This window comes from Ruditapes philippinarum, unplaced genomic scaffold (genome assembly GCF_026571515.1).
Source record: "Ruditapes philippinarum isolate M1 unplaced genomic scaffold, ASM2657151v2 ctg460_1_1_1_1, whole genome shotgun sequence".
Classification (NCBI taxonomy): Eukaryota; Metazoa; Mollusca; class Bivalvia; order Venerida; family Veneridae; genus Ruditapes; species Ruditapes philippinarum.
Window position 1 is genome coordinate 1 of NW_026862814.1, and position 27,172 is coordinate 27,172.

The 27,172-nt window shown below is 31.7% G+C and overlaps 3 protein-coding genes across 3 annotated transcripts; 2 read left to right on the forward strand and 1 right to left on the reverse strand.

Moving 5' to 3' along the window:
* Positions 1-256: 256 nt before the first annotated feature.
* On the forward strand, positions 257-1,756 carry LOC132720296 (ribitol-5-phosphate transferase FKTN-like). The gene is made up of 2 exons (XM_060704412.1): positions 257-387; positions 1,303-1,756. The coding sequence occupies exons 1-2, from the start codon at positions 344-346 to the stop codon at positions 1,514-1,516; spliced, it is 258 nt and encodes an 85-aa protein (XP_060560395.1). The 5' UTR covers positions 257-343; the 3' UTR covers positions 1,517-1,756.
* A 10,598-nt stretch (positions 1,757-12,354) lies between these two features.
* LOC132720299 (uncharacterized) lies at positions 12,355-16,896 on the reverse strand. The gene is made up of 3 exons (XM_060704415.1): positions 15,619-16,896; positions 14,428-14,595; positions 12,355-13,669 (listed from the first exon to the last, which is right to left on the reverse strand). Exons 1-3 carry the CDS (start codon positions 16,309-16,311, stop codon positions 12,698-12,700), a joined length of 1,833 nt encoding a protein of 610 aa, XP_060560398.1. The 5' UTR covers positions 16,312-16,896; the 3' UTR covers positions 12,355-12,697.
* Positions 16,897-21,826: 4,930 nt separating this feature from the next.
* LOC132720300 (toll-like receptor 4) lies at positions 21,827-26,952 on the forward strand. Its single transcript, XM_060704416.1, has one exon. It carries the CDS (start codon positions 22,486-22,488, stop codon positions 25,102-25,104), a length of 2,619 nt encoding a protein of 872 aa, XP_060560399.1. The 5' UTR covers positions 21,827-22,485; the 3' UTR covers positions 25,105-26,952.
* Positions 26,953-27,172: the final 220 nt, after the last annotated feature.

Below are 27,172 nucleotides of genomic sequence, written 5' to 3' on the forward strand. Positions count from 1 at the left end.
GGATAGGATTTTAAAAATGTTATATTTTGATAACAGGGATGTTTAAAAAATAACTTTAGAGTGTCCTTCAGTCCGTCTGTCTGTACATAAAAACTGTTTCCTGTGATCATTTTTAAAGAACTTTTTCAACAAATTTACTTAAAATAGGAACCTAAGTGAATGGCCAATGGCCCTTCAGAATGTTGCTTGGGCTCTTACCGGTAGGGGACTTATGGATTGCTTGCAATACTATGATAATTGCTTGTTTCTCTCTTTATTTCAGGTAAATGATAGTTATGAGTTGTCATTTCAAGCAGGAGATATAAAGTTAGACTTTTTCTTTTTTTATGAAGAGAAGGATCATATGTGGAATGGAGGGACACATCATGAAACAGGACAAAAATACAAGTTAGTAGCACAATTATGAGGGTGCTTTGATAACCTTTTATTTCCTTTTCATTAACAGATTTGAGCAATTTAATCATAAAACTGAGCAGAGGGCAGTGTTAGGAAAATACAGCATGGATATGCAGACTGATTTGGCACTATACTGATGACAAACTTGAAAGATCTTTCATTAAAACCATTAGTAATCAAAAGTTTTAAGAATAGTTTGCATAGCTTATTGATTAAGAAAAACTAAACAACCTGGGCATCTGGCAGAAAGTAAAGTCTGTTCATAAGTGTTTACTTTTTACTAATCTCTGTTGTCATCAGAGTTATAAGAGTGCAGATTTGCCCTTCCTTGGGTTAAAGTCACATGCATATGAATCATGCCCATAGGGTAAAAAATGCCCCGACCAAGGGGTCATTCTACATTGTAAAGGATAATTATAAATCATATTTTGAACAAGTTTTTCATGAATGGTTCTACCCTAGTTTAAAGAATATTTTTGATTACTTGACTAATTTTGCATTCAGGTGTGTATTGCCATGTCTTCGCGATGCTCTTGTTAGGCGGGCCGTCCAATAAGCTTATTAGGTAGAACGTTGGACTGTGAATCAGGCGACCTGGATTCAATTCCTGGATGGGGCAGGTCACTTTTGTTGTAATTGATCATGAAATCCTTTCTACGGTCATTGGCACTGTATCTCTGATCTGGCATATACAGAAGTTAACAGTTTCTTGCAAAAGTGATGATAACTAGTACTGGTAAATTGCTTGACAGCATGCAGAAATGAGGTGGTGGCTGATCTGTGCCCTGGTAAATTCATTGGGCTTACTGCCATGATCTGGAACCTTACTGCTCTTGTTAAAGACAACAATTAGTACCATATCACATATCATATGTTAACAAAGTTGAAACTATTCATGCATTTCAGGTATATATTTCCGAAGTTTTCCATGTGTTGGACAATATTCCTTGATTTGAAGGTGAGAGTGCCCTGTCCACCTTTACCATACATTGAAGCTAATTATGGTAAGAACTGGATGGAACCAGTCAAAGATTGGGAATGGAACAAAAGCCCTCCAAATGTCAGAGAAAATGGTTTCTGGCCTAAAGATGAATGGAATGATGTCATACAAGTCTACTGAAAGATAAATCATTATGGGATTATTTAAAGGGTATCTTTGTAGGAACCAGTCTAGATATTTAGCTTTAGTTTCAAATAGAGTGAACCAGTCAAAGTGAGTGAACTGGTCAAAGTGAGTGAACCAGTCAAAGTGAGTGAACCAGACCAGTCAAAGTGAGTGAGTGAACCATTCAAAATGGTATTATTGATACATAGAGGGACACAAGCATTAGAATAGATGATGAAGAATGGTATAACCTGTCGTAAGAAAGTGTGTAAAGGCAAATAACAGTGGGTGAACATTTTCTTGAGGGGTTACAAGGTCACTTTTAGTGATAGGTATTAAAGGATAGCATGATAGTGTTTATGTGGTGATATTTACAGTTTCTTGAAGCAACATCTTCTCCCTAACTGTAGAATATGGTCAAGCTTTACAGGAATGATTTCTAGGTTGCTTTAAGTCAGTCTGATGCATATGTAGGTCATAGGAAGTTGAACTGTAATAAATATCACATAGTCCAATCCCCAGCATTCTAGTCGAGTGTGAATCTTATCATGACCATCTAGTCAGTGTTTTGGTATTTGTTTTATGATACAATGTACATGTATGTTAACTTTTTATAATACTGCACATTTGTAACATCGCTTTTCATTGGATTATTGTGACGTTTACATAAATTTATACACATGTACATGGCTGACAATTTATGAAGAAATCACACTTTTACCTCTAAAACAGGAAGTTTTCTGCATTATAAAATTCGTTAAAGAGATTCCTAACAGGTTATATGGCCGTACATTATTGGTTATTTGCAATATAACTCGCCAGGCAGCTCTGGTTTTATTTACAAGAAACCGTTTATATATAAGGCCATATAACCTGTATAACTAATAATAAATGCCCTGTTAGAACAACATTTTATATTTCACCACATTTAAGGATCAATATGTTTAAAGTGGTGTGTTAATGATCTCAATTGATATTATATGCAAAATAAAAAATATGAGCTGTGTCACGACAAAACCAACATAATGGGTTTGCGACCAGCATGGATCCAGACCAGCCTGCGCATCCGCGCAGTCTGATCAGGATCCATGCTGTTCGCTTTTAGTTTCTTTACTTGTTATAGGGTTTGTAAGCGAACAGCATGGATCCTGATCAGACTGCGCGGATGCGCAGGCTGGTCTGGATCAATGCTGGTCGCAAACCCATTATGTTGGTTTTGTCATGACACGGCTCAATTATATATTACTTAAAGTTGTTTTCATCATTTCTTAATAAATTATGATTATTGTAGGGTAACTTGAGCTGAAACAACTTGATTTTACTTGGCTAGGTGGGCGCCTGATACGTTATAGTAAAATCCATGTGCACCAAATACAAGTAAAAGATTAAGATACTCCTATAATAACCCTTATATTATATTGTATTGTATTGTATTATAATGTCAGTAAACAATACATTCAACCATAACATACTTGGCATTATGCCAGCAACATCATTGTGTGATGCAGATTTTTTTCTGTCTGTATTTATGCAAGTACATGTGATACATAGTACATGTTATATATGAAATAGCAAAAAAATGTAGATAATGAATACCAGCATATGATAAATGGCATTACGAAGTATTAAATCAGGCACTCCCATTATAATGACTGCATGATGAACAATCCTAGAATATTGGCACTATGAACAGTCAGTGGCATAATTGTATTTCGATCTGTTACTGATTGGCAAGTAACTGTCATATGTAATGGTATCACCAAATAACATTTGTCCAAAAAAAAAAGAAAAAAAAAAAAAGAATCTTTACCAGGCCGGATTAAGAAAATACTTGGCCATCTAAAAATATCGGAAACAGATGTATCAACAGTAACTAATAAATTAATTAAACTATATGATGCACTGATTAAATTGCATTTTGCTAAGATTATCTATAGACGATACTGGAGGTACGTACCTACGGAGAACATACCTAGGAGGTTACGTAACCATTTTGGAGGATAGACGTACCACTTAATATTTGGAGATAGCTTACCGATAATGATAATTTATATAAAAGGTAAAATATGTGAGGTTGCCAAAGTAGAAATTCTATACTGGCTAATGTAGAAAAATTGACTTATTACTTATAACTGTATTGGTTTATGTCTATTATATTTACTCTAAAAGTTTCATTAATTAAAACATATTTTCTGTTCTATATATAATTTACAGAAAATTCAGTTTGTTACATTGTTTATGAATAAAATATTTTTTCTGTTTTTCATTTGTTTATTTGTGAATACCACAACAAGTGAAAATTGTTTGTTTTATACACCTCTAAGAGAATGAATCACACGTTTATGAGAAAATCATTGATATCCTCTGTAACATTTATATTTTCTATTTGGATGGCTTACAAGCACACAGACTAAACAAGACCCGAAGGATGGTTTATATATTTTATTATATGTGTTGCATCCAAGTATACACTCATAAACTCCCAAACATCGAGTAAACATACACACAGTAACAATAACGATATTGATGATATAAAGGCGTGGCTTATTATATTTGTAGACTTGCTTACTACATCCTCCTCTATCTTTAGTTTAGAACTCATCAATAAAATCAATAAATTTAAATCATCAAAAATTTAAATTTAAATGTGCAAACATATTGTAATAAGAAATATTTTTTCGGTATGAAAATAAGCTATACAGCAAGTCTATTGTTATAAACTCTTCTCCTTTTCAGCAGAGTTTCATTAACCAATGCGATTTACTCTAATCAGTGTACTGGGCATCTGCTTCAACGAAGTAATGTATAAATATAATGTTATTGTTAATGTGTCATATCTTTTTCTATTTTTCGTAATGTCACAAAAACGATCAAGCAAATTACATTATTATCACAACATTTGTTTCAAAACAACTAGCATTGTTATCAAAAGAATGATTTGTTTTTCTGTAACCAATTTTAAGGTAATTTAATAAAAACCAAAAGTATTAATTTCACGAATAACAGATTGTTCTCACACACGTTATCATTTTTTCCTAAGATTAATAAATCCAGCAAGCGGATATAAAATGATACACTGCTATGACAGTCAGGGTGTAACTTAACATGTTATCATTTTTATAACCATAGCCGTTATAAAATTTTATCTGTTTACTAACAGGATCAACTTTGTAAATGTTTATTTTATTCGTATATCTTCTCCGTTTTCATTGAAAAGTGACTGTATGTACACGTATATTGTAGAGTACCCGATAAAAAATATATATAATTATATAATTTATATAAAATACAAATAATATAGAGCATAACAATTATAAAAAAAGACCGAATTTATAACTTTAATATTACTTTTTAAAAAATCACATAAGAGCAATTAATTTAAATGCAAACGTTTTACCTATATCTATGTATGATTATCACACATTCAGAATGAGTAATCTAAACAAATCACAAACAAATTGCAAACTATTGACATATGATTGAATACACTGATTTATAATTGCAAGTCTCCGGTTAGTACGTAATACTGATTTTTTAAAATGAAATTTTGCGGCGATCAACTTTTACAGAAAGCATGCATGCATAATTTCTTTCTTAATAAGAAAAACTTATTAATATTTAATTCAGATTGTTGACAACTCAATAAGAAGTAGACCACCTTTAAGTTCCAGCAATGTTACACGGCACTACGAGTGCTGTAGCTGGCATGATGGAAGTCGAGCAACGGCTGGCACATATTTTTAAAAATACTTGTTAATTGTGTATTGTTTGTTTCATTTCAGAGCGTGTAACATAATTATTGTTATTTTCATTTTATGCACAGTTCAGTTAACGTGTAAATGAAAACTAAATGTAAATGTATAAATGATAAAATATGTAACGCTTGTTTAGTTTTATTTTATTCAAGGTAAGTAATTTTGTCCGGTTTATTAACATGCATATGAAATATTATTATTGCTTTTGATTATTTTGTTTATTCAGTTAATTTGAGTTAAATGCGTATAAATAAAACAATAATACTATAAATGAAAAAAAAAAATGTTTTTTTTATATATTAGCTGTGGTTTGTTTCATTGTACTGTTCATTTCAGTTAAGTGCGTGTATTATATTATTGTTATTAATTATTTTCAGTTTTGTGTTGTAAAATAAAACTTGTTATTATCGTTAATTGCGGTTGTTGTTTATTCTTATATATTCATACATATTTAATCTCATTACAAATACAATTAATGCGCGAATTTGAACAATAAACCTTATCCCTATTATTATCACTTTATTATATATTTCTATAGTGGTACGTAACCTCCAAAAATGGTAACATTTATGCAGTGGTACGTAACCTCCATGGTACGTAACCTCCAAATTCCAATGGGCAAACTTCTATACCGTGGTAATTGACGCAAGTATCAGAGCCTAACATTGATTTTTTTTTCATTTTAAAGGTGTCGAAAATTAAACTTTATGAAACAAAAAAGGATTATTATCAAAATTTGTAAACTATTTCAATTGATGTTATTTTAACTGCGACCTAACGCTATTTTTTCTCGATGTCTTGAAATGATAAAGATCGATATTCGTACTTCTTTTACTGTAGCCAACAAGGCGATTAATCTCTATTTAAAGTAAATATACGAAGACAATTACTATTTCATGGTTAAAATCCTCGCTTAAAGTCATGAAAAAACATATATGTATAATTTCGACTTCTATTTAAATTTGAAAAGTGCCGTACGGCTAGACAATACAGTGTGTCCTGGCTAGTCGTACGTGACTCACGTACGGCTAGAACTTTTGGCTAGCCGTACGGGCCCGTACGGCTAGCCACTTCCATTTAAATTTGAAAAGTGGGGACGGTATACTTTGCAGACGACTTTGCAGACAAGTTAAACATAGAGGGATTTTGCAGACAAGTTAAATAAAGAAGGAATTTAGATTTTGCAGACAATATAGATTATATAGGGGGTGTTTAATCCTTTGTCAAAAGGTGTGAATGGGCAATTATATTGATTTAATACCATCTAGAAAGATCTATAATTATTTGCAAAACTTTATTTATTATTTGAAAAATAGTTTTAATGATGATTTTTTTTAACAATAATTTATGCTTTTATAAAAAAAATATAAGAATATAATTTAAAAAAAGCACTAAGTAATTGCATGAGACAGAATTTAATTATTATAACAAACAAACAATATTAAATAACTTTTTTTAATTTAATACATAAAGTATAGACAGAATAGAGGTTGAATTTTGCAGACAAGTTAAACTAAGAAGGATTTTGCAGACAAGTTAAAATAAGAAGGACTTTGCAGACAAGTTAGATATAGAACAGAATATAAAATGAAAGGGAATTATTGAAAAATCAGTATTTCGCAGACAGAAAATAATGTTGAATTTTGCAGACAAGTTAAAATAAGAAGGATTTTGCAGACAAGTTAGATATAGAAACAGAATATAAAATGATGGGGGGATATTAGAAAAATCTGTATTTTGCAGAAAGATTTATGTTGAATTTTTGCAGACAAGTTAAAATAAGAAGGATTTTGCAGACAAGTTAGATATAGAACACAAATATAAAATGAAAGGGGAAACATAAAGAAAATCAGTATTTCGTAGACAGAAATAATCTTGAATTTGACAGACAAGTTAAAGTAAGAAGGATTTTGCAGACAAGTTAGATATAGAACAAAATATAAAATGAAAGGTGAACATAAGGAAAATCTGTATTTCGAAGACAGAAAAATGTTGAATTTTGCAGACAAGTTAGAATAAGAAGGATTATGCAGACAAGTTAGATTATAGAACAAATATAAAATGATGGGGGATATTAGAAAAATCTGTATTTTCGCAGACAGAATTAATGTTGAATTTTGCAGACAAGTTAAAATAAGAAGGATTTTTGCAGACAAGTTAGATATTAGAACAGAATATAAAATGAAAGGGGAAAATAAGAAAAATCAGTATTTCGCAGACAGAAATAATGTTGAATTTTGCAGACAAGTTAAAATAAGAAGGATTTTGCAGACAAGTTAGATATAGAACAGAATATAAAAATGAAAGGGAATTATTTGAAAAATCAGTATTTCGCAGACAGAAATAATGTTGAATTTTGCAGACAAGTTAAAATAAGAAGGATTTGCAGACAAGTTAGATATAGAACAGAATATAAAATGAAAGGAATTATTTGAAAAATCAATTTTTTTTCGCAGGCAGACAGAAATAATGTTGAATTTTGCAGACAAGTTAAAAATAAGAAGGATTATGCAGACAAGTTAGATTAAGACAAAAATAAAACATGACAGGAATATTAGGAAAATCTGTATTTTCAAGACAGAATTAATGTTGAATGTTGCAGACAAGTTAGAATAAGAAGGAATTTGCAGACAATTTAGAATATAAAACAGAATATAAAATGATGGGGGAATATTAGAAAAATCAGTATTTTGCAGACAAAAATAATGTTGGATGTTGCAGACAAGTTAAAATAAGAAGGATTTTGCAGACAAGTTTGATTAAGAACAAAATATAAAATGATGGGGGAATATTAGAAAAATCTGTATTTCACAGACAGAATTAATGTTGAATTTTGCAGACAAGTTAAAATAAGAAGGAATTTGCAGACAATTTAGATATAAAACAGAATATAAAATGATCGGGGAATATTAGAAAAATCTGTATTTTGCAGACATAATTAATGTTGAATTTATTATTATTCAATAATTATTTTCTTTACTTTAAATTAATTGTTGGTTCTGTATATCTACTATTAATATTCTTTATCCATTTATAGCCTTTTCAGTTCTTTGTATGACCTTTTGTCCTGTGTATTGTTAATGACATTCAATGATTAAAAGGTGTGAACCAATTAGTAATAAATGATCTGTACCAGTGTTTATTGTTATTTCAAAGTGTCAATACATGTTGTATATTCAATTTGTTTATCTATGTGATATTTTGGTTAAAAAAACTTGAATGTCAATGATATTTGAAGTAATATTACCCAGTATTATTCATTTATTACTTATGTTATGTTCTTATACATCTCAGACTATATTAGATTTTTTTTATGTTTTTAATAATTATGTGAAAAACTATTGCTAATAAATAAAGTTAAGATTGAAAAAAAGCTTTGAAAAAATTAAAGTAAAGAAAATAATTTTATTGATTAATAATAAATTCAACATTTTTTTTCTGTCTGCAAAATACAGATTTTTCTAAAAGTCACCTCAAATTTCATATTTTGTTCTATATCTAACTTGTCTGCAAATCCTTCTTATTTTAACTTGTCAGCAAAATTCAACATTAATTCTTCTGCAAAATACAGATTTTACCTTATAATCCCCTATCATTTCATATTTTGTTCTATATCTAACTTGTCTGCAAAATCCTTCTTATTTTAACTTGTCTGCAAAAATCAACCTTAATTCTGTCTGCAAAATACAGATTTTTCCAATAGTCACCTCAAATTTCATATTTTGTTCTATATCTAACTTGTCTGCAAAATCCTTCTTATTTTAACTTGTCTGCAAAATTCAACATTAATTCTGTCTGCAAAATACAGATTTTACCTTATAATCCTCTATCATTTTATATTTTGTTCTATATCTAACTTGTCTGCAAAATTCAACATTAATTGTGTCTGCAAAATACAGATTTTACCTTATAATCCCCTATCATTTCATGTTTTGTTCTATATCTAACTTGTCTGCAAAATCCTTCTTATTTTAACTTGTCTGCAAAAATCAACCTTAATTCTGTCTGCAAAATACAGATTTTACCTTATAATCCCCTATCATTTTTATTTTTGTTCTATATCTAACTTGTCTGCAAAATTCAACATTAATTGTGTCTGCAAAATACAGATTTTTCCAATAGTCACCTCAAATTTCATATTTTGTTCTATATCTAACTTGTCTGCAAAATCCTTCTTATTTTAACTTGTCTGCAAAATTCAACATTAATTCTGTCTGCAAAATACAGATTTTACCTTATAATCCCCTATCACTTCATATTTTGTTCTATATCTAACTTGTCTGCAAAATCCTTCTTATTTTAACTTGTCTGCAAAATTCAACCTTAATTATGTCTGCAAAATACAGATTTTACCTTATAATCCTCTATCATTTTATATTTGTTCTTTATCTAACTTGTCTGCAAAATTCAACATTATTATAAATTGTGTCTGCAAAATACAGATTTTACCTTATAATCCCCTATCATTTCATATTTTTTTCTATATCTAACTTGTCTGCAAAATCCTTCTTATTTTAACTTGTCTGCAAAATTCAACCTTAATTCTGTCTGCAAAATACAGATTTTACCTTATAATCCCCTATCATTTTATATTTTGTTCTATATCTAACTTGTCTGCAAAATTCAACATTAATTGTGTCTGCACAATACAGATTTTTCCAATAGTCACCTCAAATTTATATTGTTTGTTATAAGCATTATATACTGTCTCATGCAATTATTATGTTTTTATTTATATTCTTATTTTTTTTATGAAAGCATAAATTAAAAAAAAAAACATCAAATTAAAACTATATTTTTTTTAATTAAATAAAGTTTTGCAAATTAATTATACTTTCTAAATGGCATTACTTCAATGTAATTGCCCATTCACACCTTTTGACCAGTTGACAAGGGATTAAACATCCCCTATATAATCTATATTGTCTGCAAAGTCTAAAATCCTTCTTTATTTAACTTGTCTGCAAAATCCCTCTATGTTTAACTTGTCTGCAAAGTCGTCTGCAAAGTATACCATCCCTGAAAAGTGCCGTACGGCTAGACAATACAGTGTGTCCTGGCTAGTCGTACGTGACTCACGTACGGCTAGAACTTTTGGCTAGCCGTACGGGCCCGTACGGCTAGCCACTTCCAAAAACAAAAACAAAACAAAAACGTAGAATATGATGTAACCCTTTATCCCACTTTTTTTGTTGCCAACCGTTAACACACGATTGTGTTATTTCGTTACAAATTAGAAATTCCATAAGTTTAGACGCTCTTTACAGAAATATCAGGCACAAAGGGTTAACCGAAGGAAAATGGCTTTGAAATTTCCGCGATGGATGGCCTTTTTTGAACCGGCGATTAATTTTTTCTTAAAGAGTAAAAATTTTCGTAAAAAATAATCTGTTGTCAATCATTAGAGGTTCTCTACAGCAATATAAGGCCCACGAATTATGCTCTCGAGAATTACACGCAAAATGTTTGCTTCCTGTTGTTTACTTTTGGAACGGCGATTTTTCTTCAGTAAATAAAGCGTGTAATAAAGTGTAATTTTCGTACAAAACACCATTTTTCTATAGCTAACAGTTAAAAACCATTTATCTGATTCCGTTGCGGATAAGCCATTGAATTTGATAGTTTGGAGGATCTTGTTTACAGCAATATAAGGCAGATGTAAAAAGTTGCCCCGTACTTCACTTCCATGTTGTTAGGTTTTTCTGGTCCTTCGGGATCATTGATTCCATCACTTTAAGTGTTGAAAATTGAGTTACGCTCAAGCCGGTGTTAGGGGCGTGAGGGATGTTGCACTTTTTCAGTATCCCTCATCACAGACTCAAACAAACCGAGTCTGCAATGTTCTTATAATTTTGTTGTTATCAATGCTTCCGAGGGATCACACTTTTATTCCAGTTTTTTTTTTGCTTAAAATGATCGCTGGTATGGTCTCTTTTCGACCGGCTGTTTGGATTTTAAGTATATAAAGTGAAAGAAGATTTGTAAAAAGATCACTGCTGAAACTTGCGTTAGCTTTTATCATACACGAATAAAAAAAATATTTAACTGCAAACTTGTCACTTTCTTCAAGTTCTTTTCATACATTAAGAAAATTAAAACCTGCAGGTATAAAAGAACAGAGATATAATATATAGGATTATCTCCCGTTGACCATTGTCCAACTTTACCAAAAAGAGCAATTACGTCCCTTTTTATTTTAACTGTTACTCTCACGGTATAGTATGTCAGAAATGGATATTTTTTCAATTGATTAATTATAGTAAGATAGATAACTTTTAAAATCGATTCGGAGTTCTTTTTATTAACTAACAGTCCATTTGATATTTAAGTTGACAAAAATACAAGTATAACATATACTCCTGATTGAAGTAAGATAACTTCTATACATAATGGTTTCTTCTTTTCTTTCAAATGCATGTCAGGAGCGCTGAGATCAGCGAGGAAAAATTCCTTTCCTAACAACGTGTCTTACAACGTTACGTGTACGAAAAAATGAGATTGACTGTACCAGGATCTAAAACCTCAATGTCATGTTTATTATTGGCTTTTACTATTATTTGCTGCTGAAACAATGGATATAATCATACATGGAAATTTACACTAAGATTCATTGACACTTTGTTACAATTATATGTGCCCGATTTCAAGTAATCAAACATATTCCTTAAGAAGATCTTAGCTTACCTATAAGCCATAATATGAAATAATCGGTGAACCAGTTTTGTCACTGTAACCACTGTTGCACAGCCAGTTGCAACTGTTCCTTGCAAAAATGTGCACATCTCAATTGCCGTACCTTTATGTAGAAAATGGACCTTTAAAATGTATGGTAACAATTATCCTTTTGCAAGAAATTGAATACACAGATGTCCTTGGGTGATATAAAAACGAGAGAATAAATAATGAATGGCACATTAAAAGACATTTGCAGATGACAAATTTTTGTCATATATATTCGCGAATGCAAGCATCTGATATTTTGACGGACTGTCAATGTTACAAATGAGTCGTCGTTATTTTTTGTATTATAACAATCATGATCATTGTCATAACAATCATGACCCATCCATTCATAGCAGTAATAAAGCAAACATTAAACTGTGTTTTTACTTTTATTTTTAGCTAAAAAAGCTGATATAGAATAGAATATAGAAATGCTTATAATTATTTTTTACTAGCGTCTACATTCAAAGCTCACTATTATTACTAAGTATATCAATACTCTGATATAAAATGCTATTAATAAATGTGTTCATTTCCTTTATGTATCAACTGACGAAGCTAATAAAGCGAAACATGTATTGATATCTAAATTTGTGTTGGTTTTGATCTATTTGTCCTATCCTTAATAAAGTATAGAATTTTACAAATATCTAGAACTTTCATGTTTTTTTTTTCTATTGTTTTTATTATTTCAATAATTTTCACATAGATATAATTGCTATTCTTGCATTTGATACACACATACATCATTACAGAATCGCTCCATAACCAGCAAACTACCTGTATCCCAGTAACTCTTCACATGAATGGGCTTACTTAGACCAGAAATAATCTGTCCAAGTCGGTCTCCAGATCTTGGAATTTGATGAACATTTGCTGAAGATAAACCGCAAATAAAAATGTTCCCATCTTCATCTTTAGTGCAGCTAGTTGCTTTCCTCAAGCCAGGGTCCATGTACATGCTTCTCACTTGACCTGAGGAATCTATTATCACCAGACAGCCGTTGATATCTTCAGAGTCACCTTCACCTTGGCAGCAGATGTAAATTTTATCTTTTGTATCAACACACACTGATATTGGCCATTTCATATTTGGATCTTGCGAGCCTAAGCTACACGAGATAAGTTCTGTCCCTTTCTTATTGTAAAACAGGATCATGTGATCATCACTATTAGTCACGGTAACAAGTTTCTCGTCCACATAGTCCAATCCCCAGCATTCCAGTCGAGTGTGAATACTGTCAGCAGTTTTCATTCCATCTTGCAGACTTAGAAAATGGATTCTCTTATCCTTTGGCACTGTTACTGCAACCTGGTTATGTGATAATGTAGTTGTGTCGAATGATGCACCGTCGGTTTTGAAATCTGACATGAGATGGAAGTCTCGATCAAGGACTTTGAGTTTTTTGTTGTTATAATCAACTAGCACAAGTCTGCCATCTGGCATTACTGTTGAACCTGTTATATCACATGGGCTCTTGTCATTGTGCATCCTCACTCCAAATGAACTGACCTTGACAGCACACATTTCTACAGGAGTTCGTTTAAACTGCTTGCCTTCCTTTTTGGGAGTTGCAGGAATTGTGACAATTGGTGGCGGTAGCGGTGGAATATCAAAACTGTTCTCCTCTGATATAACATCAACTGCATCTTTCAGCATGACCACACAGGCTTCCATTTTAGCACTGATCTATTAATAGAAATTTTTGATTTTATATGACATACTTTTTCCATTCTACAACGTCAAACAATTGAAATCCAATTCGATATTTACATTTCCCTTCATTTTATTAATACGTATACGGTTCTTATCTTTTAAATACCAGAAAGCTGTGCCATTTTGTCAAGCAAATATTAAATAAATACCACAATACATCTCCTATGTTAACATTTGTGTGAATGTTAAAAGGTAAAGTGTATCCGAATTTTTAATGGGGCGAATATCGTTAGAAGTGTTGCAATGAAGGAATCAAGATGAAAACGTTTGGTTTTTTTGTGTCAGAAAAACTGCACTTTTAGATATTATAGAATTAAAAAATATCCTCTATTACAATGAAAGAAAATGTTGCAAGACTTTAAGGAAAATATGATTTCTTACTTCACAAAACCAAATATATGAGACAGAGGTCCCACTTGTGTTTAAAATAACTGACAATAAACAAAAGCTGAGCAAGGTGGGGTCAGGGGCTAATCTAAGAGTATCCATGCATCTGCCATTGGCAGTCATATTTGTTACATTCCTGTCATTCAAAGACAGTCCATAATCAAGGGATTAATTTTTTATTGCATAACTCGGAAGTAGAACATTTAGATACATATCTAAACATTAATGTTAAACGAATTAATGTACGATATTGCATAAGCTTTTGTATTCATTGCAATGCGATTTCGGCTTGCTCAATGACAACATAAACAACTATTGAGAGTAGAAAAAAAATCAATGAATACCTGTAGTTTAAAGTTTGTCACTGGTAGTGAAATGTTTCCCATTTCCATGTCCACCATTTTGAGGTTTGCCTCGGCTGTACGCAATGCTAACAAACGTTTAGATGGTATATCTGATGATTTAGCGTCATCTATTTCAGAAAGGGAAGTCTGTACATCAGCTATCAACTCCTGAAACATAAGTTACCTTACAATTACTTCTCATATGTTTCGAGGTTACTCGGGAGATGTGTAATTTGGTTATTGTCACTGATACTACGAGAAGGAGAAAAATTGAATTCCTAAAGAATGTCTAAAACAGAAAACTTTTGCAGGCTCGCTTAATTTAACCATGGACTATTATGGTATATGCAAACTACCACTCACGCCCCTCTTTCCCCACCCGTTCCGGGAGTTTAGAAACATTCGTAGATGTGTTTGTACGATAAGGTGATTATCATTGTTCAACCTAAATATAACAAGTTCATGTAATGCTACAATAGATATTTCTTTTTCTACAATCATCGGTCCATTATCTGAGTAATTAAGCATATCCATTCCTTGCATGAATTAGAGTATACAGTAAACATGAACATTTTTTTTTCTACCTTCCTCATAGGACCTCCATTTATTGGTTGATATCTTGGATATCTTATATATTTGCACCTTGCATGGGCCTTCTACCATTTTCTATACGATCAACTCATTTCCCTTGTAACGCATTGATTTTATGGGCAATATCGAAGTTATATGGACCAGAGATATCAATAAAATCTGGATAAAATTACATCGAGAGCAATTCAATAAGTAAAAGTGAAAATTGCCGACTCAGTTTGGTTGAGCTTGTGCATGGGTGGTATTAAAGATGCAACATCTTCAAGCCTCTAAAAATTATATCAAGAATGCAATGTGGCTTCTTATAAACTGTGTTGGTTTCCTCTACATTCCAATCTTTAACTGATAATCCTGCATCCACAATTATTTTTACAAATAGAATGATAGCATGGCTCTCGTGATTTGGGATTACAGTAAGTGTTTCGCACAATATATAAAAAATGCAACTTTGAATTGTTTACCTGATACCCGGTATTCTTTTATGTAAAGAGTACATAAAAGAGTATTTTGTAATCGGGTGACCTAACTTAAAACCGGTACCTTATTGGATCAGTATGTTTATTCTTTAGTATTATTTTTTTCTATTTCTAATAAACTTACTTCAAGCATTGTTCTTTGTTTCTGTAGACAAGAAATGCCCTGTTTCTTTAAAGTTGCACCCTTATTCAATATCCTTTCTTCCAGTGAATCAAATGCTGTATTGAACGTGTCTCTTAAACATGCTATTTCATTCATTAGAGCTTCTTCATCTTTGGAAACGCTTTCAATTTTGTTTGAAATTTCATCCATAACAATACCAATATGATTTTTGTACCGCTTTAAGTTTTCATTAATATCCCCACATTTTGTTGTGTAGTAAGTACTTTTTACATAGTCATTCATATCAAGAACACGGCAATGCTTGTGGGTGGTAAGAATACATTTGCTGCAGACAAGGATGTCGTGCGTGACGCAAACAAGGTCAGCTGACTTTTCAGGGTGGAGTTTGCATTTTGGCCAATCATCATTATGCTGCGTAATGGCATCCATCATCGAAAGTACCAAACGATTGATGGGGAACGCTACCACCTGTATCTCAATACTGCTAGCCTTCGGTAGTTTTGTGACACTCCGGCATACTGGGCATGGAAAGTCTGCATGGCTCTGTTCAAGACGGTCAATATTTGCTATGAGATTTTTCAGACAGTCATGGCAAATACTGTGTTGACAAGGTAACGTGCGAGGTTGGCGTAAAATTTCCTTACATACTGGACAGAGTAGCAAGTCCCCAATTGTAGATACCAATGATGCCATTTTGTTGTGTGCGTATTTCTTAATTCATCCAAAAATTAAAACGATTTGATTTTCCAATTTTCACATCTAAGTCACTGAAATAGAGGTTAATTGAGTAAAATTGCTTCTATAAGTTTCCTGCTAAATTTCGTTCTATGTTTAAATTCGCTAATTACTTTGCATTTTCCTCAGAAATTATGGAAAATGGAAATGAATTTTGATCAGGATACACTCAAAATGGTTTGTTGACTCGTATTTGTAGTATTTTTTACTAACTCCGCGCACAGCCTCTTTTTCATTATATAATGTACATCGTATCTCAATATTATATGGCTTCACACTTAAAATTTAAATCCAATTCCAATTAACTCTGCTTTTTTAACACATTTAACCAAAAAATTAAAAGTTTATTTTTTGGTTAAATTTCCTAAAATATAATAATATTTTCATTTCATTCCACAAATCAGTACTTTAATCATAGAAATCTTATGCGTTAAGTAGACTTTAAAGATTAACTTAAGCTGGCATAAAGATCATTTTGTCAAAATCTGATCTGTCAATAGCTCAGGCAATATATTAACGATATCTAACCTATACAAATGATATTGATTGATATCACACAATGAACCATACAATATATTTCAATATAGCATTTAGATTTCCACAAAACATTGTTGTGATCAAACTAAATGTGTTTTTTTATATATCCCAACCAGGCACAAGTATTTGTTTGTTATTATCAATTTGAAAATCAATGATTTTGTTCCATTGCCCGAATGAAAAGTTGTGAGAAATATTGTGTAAATATTATACTGATAAAAACGCTATTTGTGCCGTTATCGATATTTAAATAAACAATTGTTGCAGGCAGTCATCTATAAGCTATTGACACTACAAACTGGGTTTCAATCATTTTAAACTTGATCTGTATATAATCACATTTAAAATTTATAGACCGATCCAGTGTTATAACCGTTGACTTCAGAAATGAGATTTATTGATATATTTTATTGCTTTTCCTTTTCTTCTTTTTGATGTGACAGACCGGTCGTAAATATTTATATATATTATTTGTTTGAAAAAGATCGATGGTAGTTTTCTCCATGGTACCTGGCAGCCAGTAGAGAAAAAATAGTTACTGATATGTTGAAATTATATCTATAATTATATATGTGTAATTAATGTATACGTACATAATAGTTGCGCAATAAACTTCATTTTGAAATATGAAGAGATACTCATATTTGAATTTAATAAGACCATGTTTCTAGGCTATTTTTAACGCAATTAATTAAATTAAGATATTCTATAGGATATTACATTCTTATATCATTCATTAAATTCTGGTAACATTGCCATTTTAGATATCTATAATTAAACCTGCGACTTTATTATTTAAAGCCGCAAAAATCCCTGCCCTGGTAGGGAGAATTTTGTAGGCGTGTTTATCAGATAAATCATGCAAAGGACGCTGTACCTGTGCTTAATTTAGCTGATGTAAACAAACACTATAGCAGACGATAACATTAGTTGCTCCCTTCCTAGAGTAATATTTCAAGTTTCTACTGGAAAGTTAACACTGCCACGTGTATTTGTTTACAACCTGCAGTTCATGACCCCATTTACTCCGCCCCGGGATTTTCAAATTTTTGACAGTTAACTGATTTTTTTTCACAAAGTACATTTAAGTGAATCTTTTGTGATATTTTCTCTACCATTTTATTTCAAATGTTGCAAAGAAGTTATACAAAAAGTTTTTAGGCAAAATACTTCTTGGTTATTTTACTATTTCAAAAAAAGGATGTTAGATGTGAAGCATGTCAAAAATACCATGGAAATCTGCCCCAGCGCCATCTAGTGGCTTAAACCTGCAACTTGACTATTTAAGCCACGTGGTAGTGTTAACTTTCCAGTAGAAACTTGAAATATTACTCTAGGAAGGGAGCAACTAATGTTATCGTCTGCTATAGTGTTTGTTTACATCAGCTAAATTAAGCACAGGTACAGCGTCCTTTGCATGATTTATCTGATAAACACGCCTACAAAATTCTCCCTACCAGGGCAGGGATTTCTCCGGCTTTAATTAAATAATTAAATTAAACATTTAAATCTTTAACAGACATTTAAAAAAAAAAATGTGCTGTTTTGTTAATTGAATGCCGTGAAATTTATAGGTACATGCATGAGGTGTTGCTTTACATATATTTTCTGTAATTTTCAAAGTTAATAGTTACTTGTTTACTCTTATACATGTAACGCTAAATGTGTCTTACAGAGTAGTCTATATCGGAATATCAGACAAGTTGATGTACTCGTAAATAAAACAATGCACGGTAAAAAAATATTGTGAATGAATTTGTTCTGGAATAATGCAATAACCACTATAGTAAATGTAATAACAATCCATATGATAAACTACATCAGTTTTCACAGTAAACAATATGTGCAATAAATATATACAAGTGCATCCGAAATCTACTTGAAAAAAAAAATAGTATAGGAGACTTTGGTTGTCAAAAATTGACGAAGTTTTTTAATTAAGTAATATCTTAGTCTTAAAGTGAATACTTGAAGCCATGAAAAAAAAACTGAACATTTAGTTTATCTTGCAGTTTGACATGCTTATATCATAGATATATGACTCTTCCATGGTAGCATTTGCTGCCAAATACAAATGTATGCAAATTAACTCTAACCTTATATATGAATTTTCTTATAATTTCAGAACAACCGATGTTATAACATATTATTTCAAACATTTGGTTACATGAAATTGAATTAAGAAAAATTGTCAAAACCAAAATAATTAAATTCTACTATCTAAAATCTCCCCAATAATGACAAATTCAGTAGTTAATAATATGCTGATAGTAAAGCGTACTTCTTCAAAATGTTCTTGTATCGATGAAAAAATAATAACCCAGTGGGTCAGAATTCGGAACATCATTATAATATACAAAGAAAGGGAAACAACCTACTTCAATCATTAGAATATAGACTGCCTCATTGACACGCTATTTATTAGGTGAATAAAAAAAGGATAAAAATAAAAAGAATATGATATTTAAACATGGCACTATTACTTAAGCTGAACGATTAATTTAATTCCTTAAAGCTCGGCCATATGTTGAACATCAGAAAAGCTATTTTTATCAGAGAAACTGAAATTAGCGTAATTTTGTTAAAACAAAAAAATAAGATAAATAAACGAAAGCAAGAAATTTTCCCCATTGCTCATTGGACGAATGCATATATACTAGCTGAGGCGTGCACGCGGCGTCTAATTAACCGGTGTAAGGTATCCGTGAGGAACACTTACTGATTAAATAAATAATATTTTTGGCAGGGGTGTTTATTTCTTGCTTTCGTTTATTTATCTTATTTTTTTGTTTTAACAAAATTACGCTAATTTCAGTTTCTCTGATAAAAATAGCTTTTCTGATGTTCAACATATGACCGAGCTTTAAGGAATTAAATTAATCGTTCAACTTAAGTAATAGTGCCATTTTTAAATATCATATTCTTTTTATTTTTATCTTTTTTTACTTTTTGCTAAGCTCGCAAGAAATCAAACAATAAATTATTGTTTGATTTCTTGCGAGCTTAGCAAAAAGTGCATGACTTTGTGTGAGCTGTTATATTGTTATTTAGTGTAATAATATTCTAAAAGAATATCGATCATACCTTCTAATTATTTAGGCTGATTTACGCTATGTCGCTTTTTTCCCCTAATTTTATCGTCCTTTCGTTGTTTTTTTTTCGTCTTGAAAAGGCGAACATGGGAAAACACTACGATACGACATATGCGATGCAACGAAAATTCGACGCCAACATGAATAATTCTAGTTTAAACGAAATTCGTTTCCTGCATTTTACTGAATGTAACTTCCGTGGTATTTTTCACACAAAGAAGATGACAGAAGGTTCAAAGCATGTTTTTGTTTATAATTATACAGAGCTTCAGATATTGTTTCGACATTGCGTTCAATATAATTATAATATTTTAATGCATTTCTAATGAAACATGTTCGTTCATTCGCATAACTAAACACGATTTTAATTACCGCCCAAATTACATTACATGGCAAGCTGCCACAATTGCACCACTTAATTAAGCCGTAAAGATTCTTTTTGCTCCCGCATTGGCGAATATGATTATATTTGAGCCGTGTCATGACAAAACCATCATGATGGGTTTGCGACCAGCATGGATCCAGACCAGCCTGCGCATCCGCGCAGTCTGATCAGGATCCATGCTGTTCGCTATCAGTTTTTCTACTTGTAATAGAGTTGGTAAGCGAATAGCATGGATCCTGATCAGACTGCGCAGGCTGGTCTGGATCAATGCTGGTCGCAAACCCATTATGCTGGTTTTGTCGTGACGAGGCTCATTTGTATTTCTTCAGAACTATTCTAAAAATCGTTACTTTATTGGGGAGAGGCGAGGGGGGGGGGGGGGGGGGGGGGGGGGGGGGGGAGAGGGTTCAAGTTTGTTGGTTTGTCTGTTTGTTGTTGTTGTTGTTTGTTTGTTGTTGTTTTTGTTTTATGTTTGTCTGTTTTAAATTTTTCAGATTTGGATACTATTGATAATCTAAAATTTGTTTTCAGATACAATTTGGACATTTTATACAAATCAAGCTTGTGTATAAACGTATATAATGCTGGCATTTTATAATATTAATATACTGATACTTAACTTCTTCACATCTCGATTGTGTACTTGTATTTAAAAAAGAAGAGAAATTTGTACAAGTTAATAAGATATTTAAGATGGTAAATGAAGAATTCATGTGAGCAATTTACAAGAAAAAGGCAGTGTGAACAAAAGTTAATCACGAAAGAATTTTTTTTTCTGAAATTGTTTTATCTTTATGCTCCAGGTTTTCATAGGAAAATCCCCTTGCAAATTCCGGATATTTTTTGCTCTGTTTTGAATAATAGCCGTGTGACAATCGTGGTTACATAAAAGCTAAACCATTTTTATTTGAAAGACGATACTTGCATATGTCAACGTCCATCTTTTAATATATTCAATGACCTGAATTATGCAAGTACATTTAGTCGTATTTGATATATTAAAATAATGGTGAATATTTTTTTACGATAAACAGACAAATCAGTCAAGTATGACAATTCGTTATTCATTTTCGATTTTACTGTGTTACACTGTCACTCACATCTAGCATGTATGGGATTTAAGGATTTTAGCCACGTCACGACAAAACCAACATAGTGCGTTTGCGACCAGCATTGATCCAGACCAGCCTGCGCATCCGCGCAGTCTGATCAGGATCCATGCTGTTCGCTTACAAACCCTATTACAAGTAGAGAAACTGACAGCGAACAGCATTGATCCTGATCAGACTGTGCGGATGTGCAGGCTGGTCTGGATCCATGCTGGTCGCAAACGCACTATGTTGGTTTTGTCGTGACGTGGCTTAATTTATTATACTTGAAGAACTGCACGTGCCAAAGTGCGAAACATTGTTACAAAATAAATCATCGTTCAGTATGAAAATGCATGTTAGATAAAAACACTACATAAAAGAAAACGGTTTAAGGACTTTTAACCATATTTTCACTTGTTTTGCCATATGTAATAAAAACGTCGCATAAAACTTGATATAAGGGATAGTATTTCTTTTAATGTACACGTTTTGAATTAAGTTATATATAGACACTAGTAAATAAGTTATGTTGATATGACTATGGCTGAAAGATACTACTGTGACCATTGTACCGTAGCTGTATCAGTTACCCATCTTTTTTACCCAATGAGTCATTTGAAAACGTCAGACTTATTGTGATTTTGCTTATTTGAAGGGATTATTTAATAATACGCCGCGTCTATTTGGATAAATCTCGCGCAAAATCAAAAAGTAGGTCATCTAGCTTACCAATAAGAAGCTTTTTTTTTATTACAGTTTCGAAAGAAACATTTTAGTTCAACCACGAACTATAAATGAACGAGTAACGGAAATTAATTGTTAAGCAAAAAGTTGCTATTGTAGTAAGTTGGAATAAACATTTTAAATTTATTTATATTTGAGATCAGTGAAAAAAGTTATATTGACAAGTTAATTAGGATGTATGTTAAAGACTCTTGATACGAAATCTAGTGCGACACTCGTTTATACAAAGTATTGTAAAGTGTAATGTGCTAAGTTGAACTTATCATGTAAATAATTAAACAATATGAAGTACTTATTACTGCTAGCGTATTATATATATCTCATTAATGCAACAAATTTAAATCATGAACCTGAGGAATATTGTCAGTCTAAACATAAAAATGTGTTGGATTGTTCAGGTAATGAAAATTTGACATTATTGAAAATATGTGACTTTGTTTTTAATGTTTCTGTCCGAGCCAATTTTACAGTATTGTACCTCGAACGGAATGGATACGAAACAATCACACGAGAGGACGTAAAAGGTTGCAGGTCTATTATAGACTTGCATATTGGAGAAAACAAAATAAGAAATATTGAAGAGCTTTCTTTCGCAAACTTTAGCCATCTGAGGCTGCTTAACTTAAGCTTCAACAGGTTGGATATTTATAATGACAATATGAAATTGGGATTTACACTTCCAAAGACGCTACAACAGTTGACGCTAAACGGGAATCTGAATTATTCCAAAGAAAGTGATCAAGAATATCCAAATTTATCGGATCTTTCTCGTTTGGAAGTACTGACCATAGATGGACTCCAAAATAAACATTTTCCTATATCTTATCGGGAAATGGAAACATTACATACTGTATCATTGTCAGGGTTGACAGCAGGGATGACAGGAATTTGCAATATTATGTATGTAACGAACACCACATTTCAAAATCTTATTCATGTTAGAATCTTGAATGTGTCGTATTGTGCAATACTTAACATTCATGCTGGAGCATTTGAAAATCTTCTTAATTTAGAAGTTTTAGATTTGTCTGGGAATTTTCAACTTGGATTCCATAATTTGAGAAACGTATCTTACAGTTTGCAATTCACGAATATCAAATCGTTAAATTATTCTCACGTTTATACAACATTTGGGATAGGAAATCAAGTCAGTATTGAAGACATGTGTTACCTCTGGAATACTTCAATCACTGAACTTGTTTTAAATAGTAATAAAATTGAGTTAATTGAAAAGAACGCCCTGATATTGGTACCAAACACTTTAGAAATTTTTCGAGCAGAAGATAATAAGTTCACCTTCGGTCCATATTTTCTTCAGTTAGGGTGCTTCACAAATGTAAAAGAATTCTATGGAAATTACCAAAATATTGCTCATGATCCGACTTTATATGAAAAAGAACCTAAAAGAAGTATTCCTGAAATGATTACCACTACTTCAACTTGTCCATTTGCTCAAGCAAAGTTTCTTCTGAAAATGAGCGAAAAGAAAGGGAACGAATGTCACTACTTTGACGAAGATGACAATTATTTGAGAATTAATCTACCGATATTTCCAAAACATCTGACAAGATTAGAATATTCTAATTGTAACATGCAGTACAACTTATCGAGTTTCCTGATACTTCCAACGCCTCATCCAATTGAATACATTGATGCTTCGGCTAACATTCTTTACTCTTGGGTTGGACCGATTGGCCCGTTTCCAAATATCACATATCTGAAGTTATCGCGCAATTATTGCTCCCATGTTGGGTTGAATTTCTTTGACGGTTTTATTAACGTTGAAAACCTACAGCTTCAAGAGAACTTTCTTGGATTAGTTCTTTCGAATGATGATTATGGACCTTTTATATTTAACAAGTTAGCGAATGTTAAGTTTTTGAATTTATCATCAAACATTATTTCAAAGCTACATGAAAATGTATTTTTTAACATGTCTCAACTCGAGACACTAGACCTCAGTGTAAACAACATTGAATCATGGACTGCTGAGGTTACTGATTTAAACAATCTGATACATTTAAACTTGAGATTGAACTCTATTCATTTGCTCCCGCGCAAACTGATGGAGAAAATGGAATCAAACGCAAAACGTTTACACAAGCACTTTACAATTGATCTTACAAACAACTCATTGCCAATAGGTTGTGATTCTAAGCAAATTGACTTTTTAAAATTTTTGGTAAAGTATCGGAGAAACATGAAAAATTTCGATAATTACTCATTCCAGAACAAATATGGTGACAGTATAAATGCAGAAGAATTTATAAAGGAAGTGATCAACCTTGATAAGAATTGTCGAAAATACGATTTAGTAATTGTTGTCTGTTCAATTGGAATATCTGTGTTCCTTTCGGTTGTTATTGGTGGGATGGTTTACAGAAATAGATGGAAATTAAGGTACCTAATGCGGATGACAAAAATAAAACATTTTGGTTATACTAGACTAGATCACCAGTCAAACGACGTGTTTATGTACGATGCGTTTATATCATATGCTAACGAAGATTTACGTTTTATTCTTGACAAGATGATCCCAAAACTAGAAGAACAACACTTAAAATTGTGCTTGCATGACAAACATTTCTTACCTGGCAACGATATTGCTGACAATATTATCCAAGCCATTAGGAATAGTGCAAAGACTGTGGTCGTTCTATCGAAAGAGTTCTTGAAAAGAAAATGGTGTGTGTATGAGTTTAATATGGCGAGAATGGAAAGCATTTACTCTCGAGGAGGGACTAATTGCCTTATTATTATTGTCCTAGAAGATGTACCGGCTAGGAACATGTCAAATGAAATGTTGGACTGGATGAAATCAAACACGTTTATTGAGTACACAGCAGATGCTGAAGGGGAAATTTTATTTTGGGACAATTTTCTGCTTGCACTGAACAAGTAAATGCTAATGCTGAATACATTCAGATCTGTTCAATATTATCAAACTTTTTCGACAAAATAAAATGATTTCGTTTTATTACTATCAATTGTTGATAAGGATTGCTGACCGCGTGGGTGTTAAACCCTGTCGGGGAAAAGCCGTTGTTTCCTTGAGCAAGAATCTTTACATTCATTGCTTAGTACTGGTTGGTTCCAGGAACGGATTCGAGAGTGCTTCAACACAATCGAACTAAAATAAATTTGTATAAACTTATTGTTGATTTTACATAAAACAATTCAAATTAGAAGTAGGTGTATAGAGTTTTCTTTTTATTTTACAACTTTTATAATTCTGGGAAGGGCTTATTCTAATGTTGCTAGAAATTGTTGCCTTACCCATTTGCATTTTGTTATATACTTATCATTTGTATAATATTTTTTAAATGTATTTGATGCAATAGATTTTATTTTAATATAATCAATAAATGTAATGTGTAAATGTGCGTTTGGGTATGAAAGCGTGCATAATGTGTGTAAGCGATGTTATGTGTGTTCGAGTTAAAGGGATGATATATTCATTTGCTTGTGTAACCTAACACGGAGTGCTTTTACCGTTGCATGCACGTGCAATTAGCACATACAGTCAAAACTCTCTTCAATAGCCAGCCAAGGGATGCAGTCATTTTGGCTGCTTAAGACAGGGTGGCTGCTGAATGGAGGATCACGTAATTTTTTCAATATACATAATGTATTATCTTTATATCTTTATGTTAAGCAATACTATCTTTTACTTATGTGTTAACCAAATGTACATGTATTTTTACTATGTCATTATTTCTCCTTTAAAGTAAATGAAATGGATATGTTAATTGCATGTATATCAAATGATTTATTCAACCCAACTCTTTCACTGCAGATACTAGTTTTTGAATGTTCCCATAACTTGACAAATGACATTCACAGCGCACATGTTTAGTTTATGCAAATATTATAAGTGATAACTATTAACTTGTTAAGTTGTTCATTCGACTTTAATTGACATTTAGGATTATAGAGTTAATTCTCATTTGCTACAATGCAATCACGTGACGCACCAAATAACAAGAATTTTCTATAAATACATCCAACATTTAAGTTTATAAAGTTAAAGTATGTAAAGTTCTACAATATATGATGTCTGCAGCTAAAACAAGGAATACACTCTATAATCTAAAATGTGAATATTTTTCTGAACAAGACAAAATGTCGGAAGCGTAGAAAAACGTTTATTTTTATTTCATTGATTGTATGTGTATGTACTTTACAAATTGTTTTGACAGAGAATAACTTCAAAATATACGAAATGAAAAAAATATTTTCCCAAGAGTGAATAGTGGCGTGTATTGCTAGACGGTAAAAGCTCTGCTGAAAATAGCAGCATTATAGTTCGTGCTGGTGAAGCTGTTAGTCTTTTTACGTACAATATTTATGTGTGTTTAATAACAGAGATATTTTACTTCACAACCATTCCGAGAATCAGCTATTGCATTATAGAAACAACATACCCTTTATCCTTTACATATTTTATAAAATAAATATGTCAAGGGATATAGCTTTACATTGCCATTAATAAACCTAATATGTTAACACTCAAACAAACAATCCCTGTTATATAATAACTTCAAATATTAATTCACATATTCGCTTTCAGTATTTGCAAAAGAAGAATGTTATACATATCACAAAATGTTATATTTAAAAAAAAAGATAAGCAAATTATGAGTTATATATTAATAAAATAAGAAAGATAGAAAATTCAGCAGTATTTTTCTTTTACAAGTATAAACCTAAACACGACAAAATAGATAAATGTTGTGTTGTTGTTAATGTTGGTTTTTTTGTTGTTGTTTTGGGGTTGTTAATTTTTTTTTTTTTGTTTTTGTTCTTGTTTCAACATCTCGACCTCATTTCGTACACAACCAATTATGATGAAAAATCACTCTCTTAATGACTTCCGTTCGTAAAATGTTTTCATTTATTTATATGACTACAAATCTAAAATAAGTGATCCACTAGGAAGCAATTGAAACTATAGTAATATGAAAATTGCA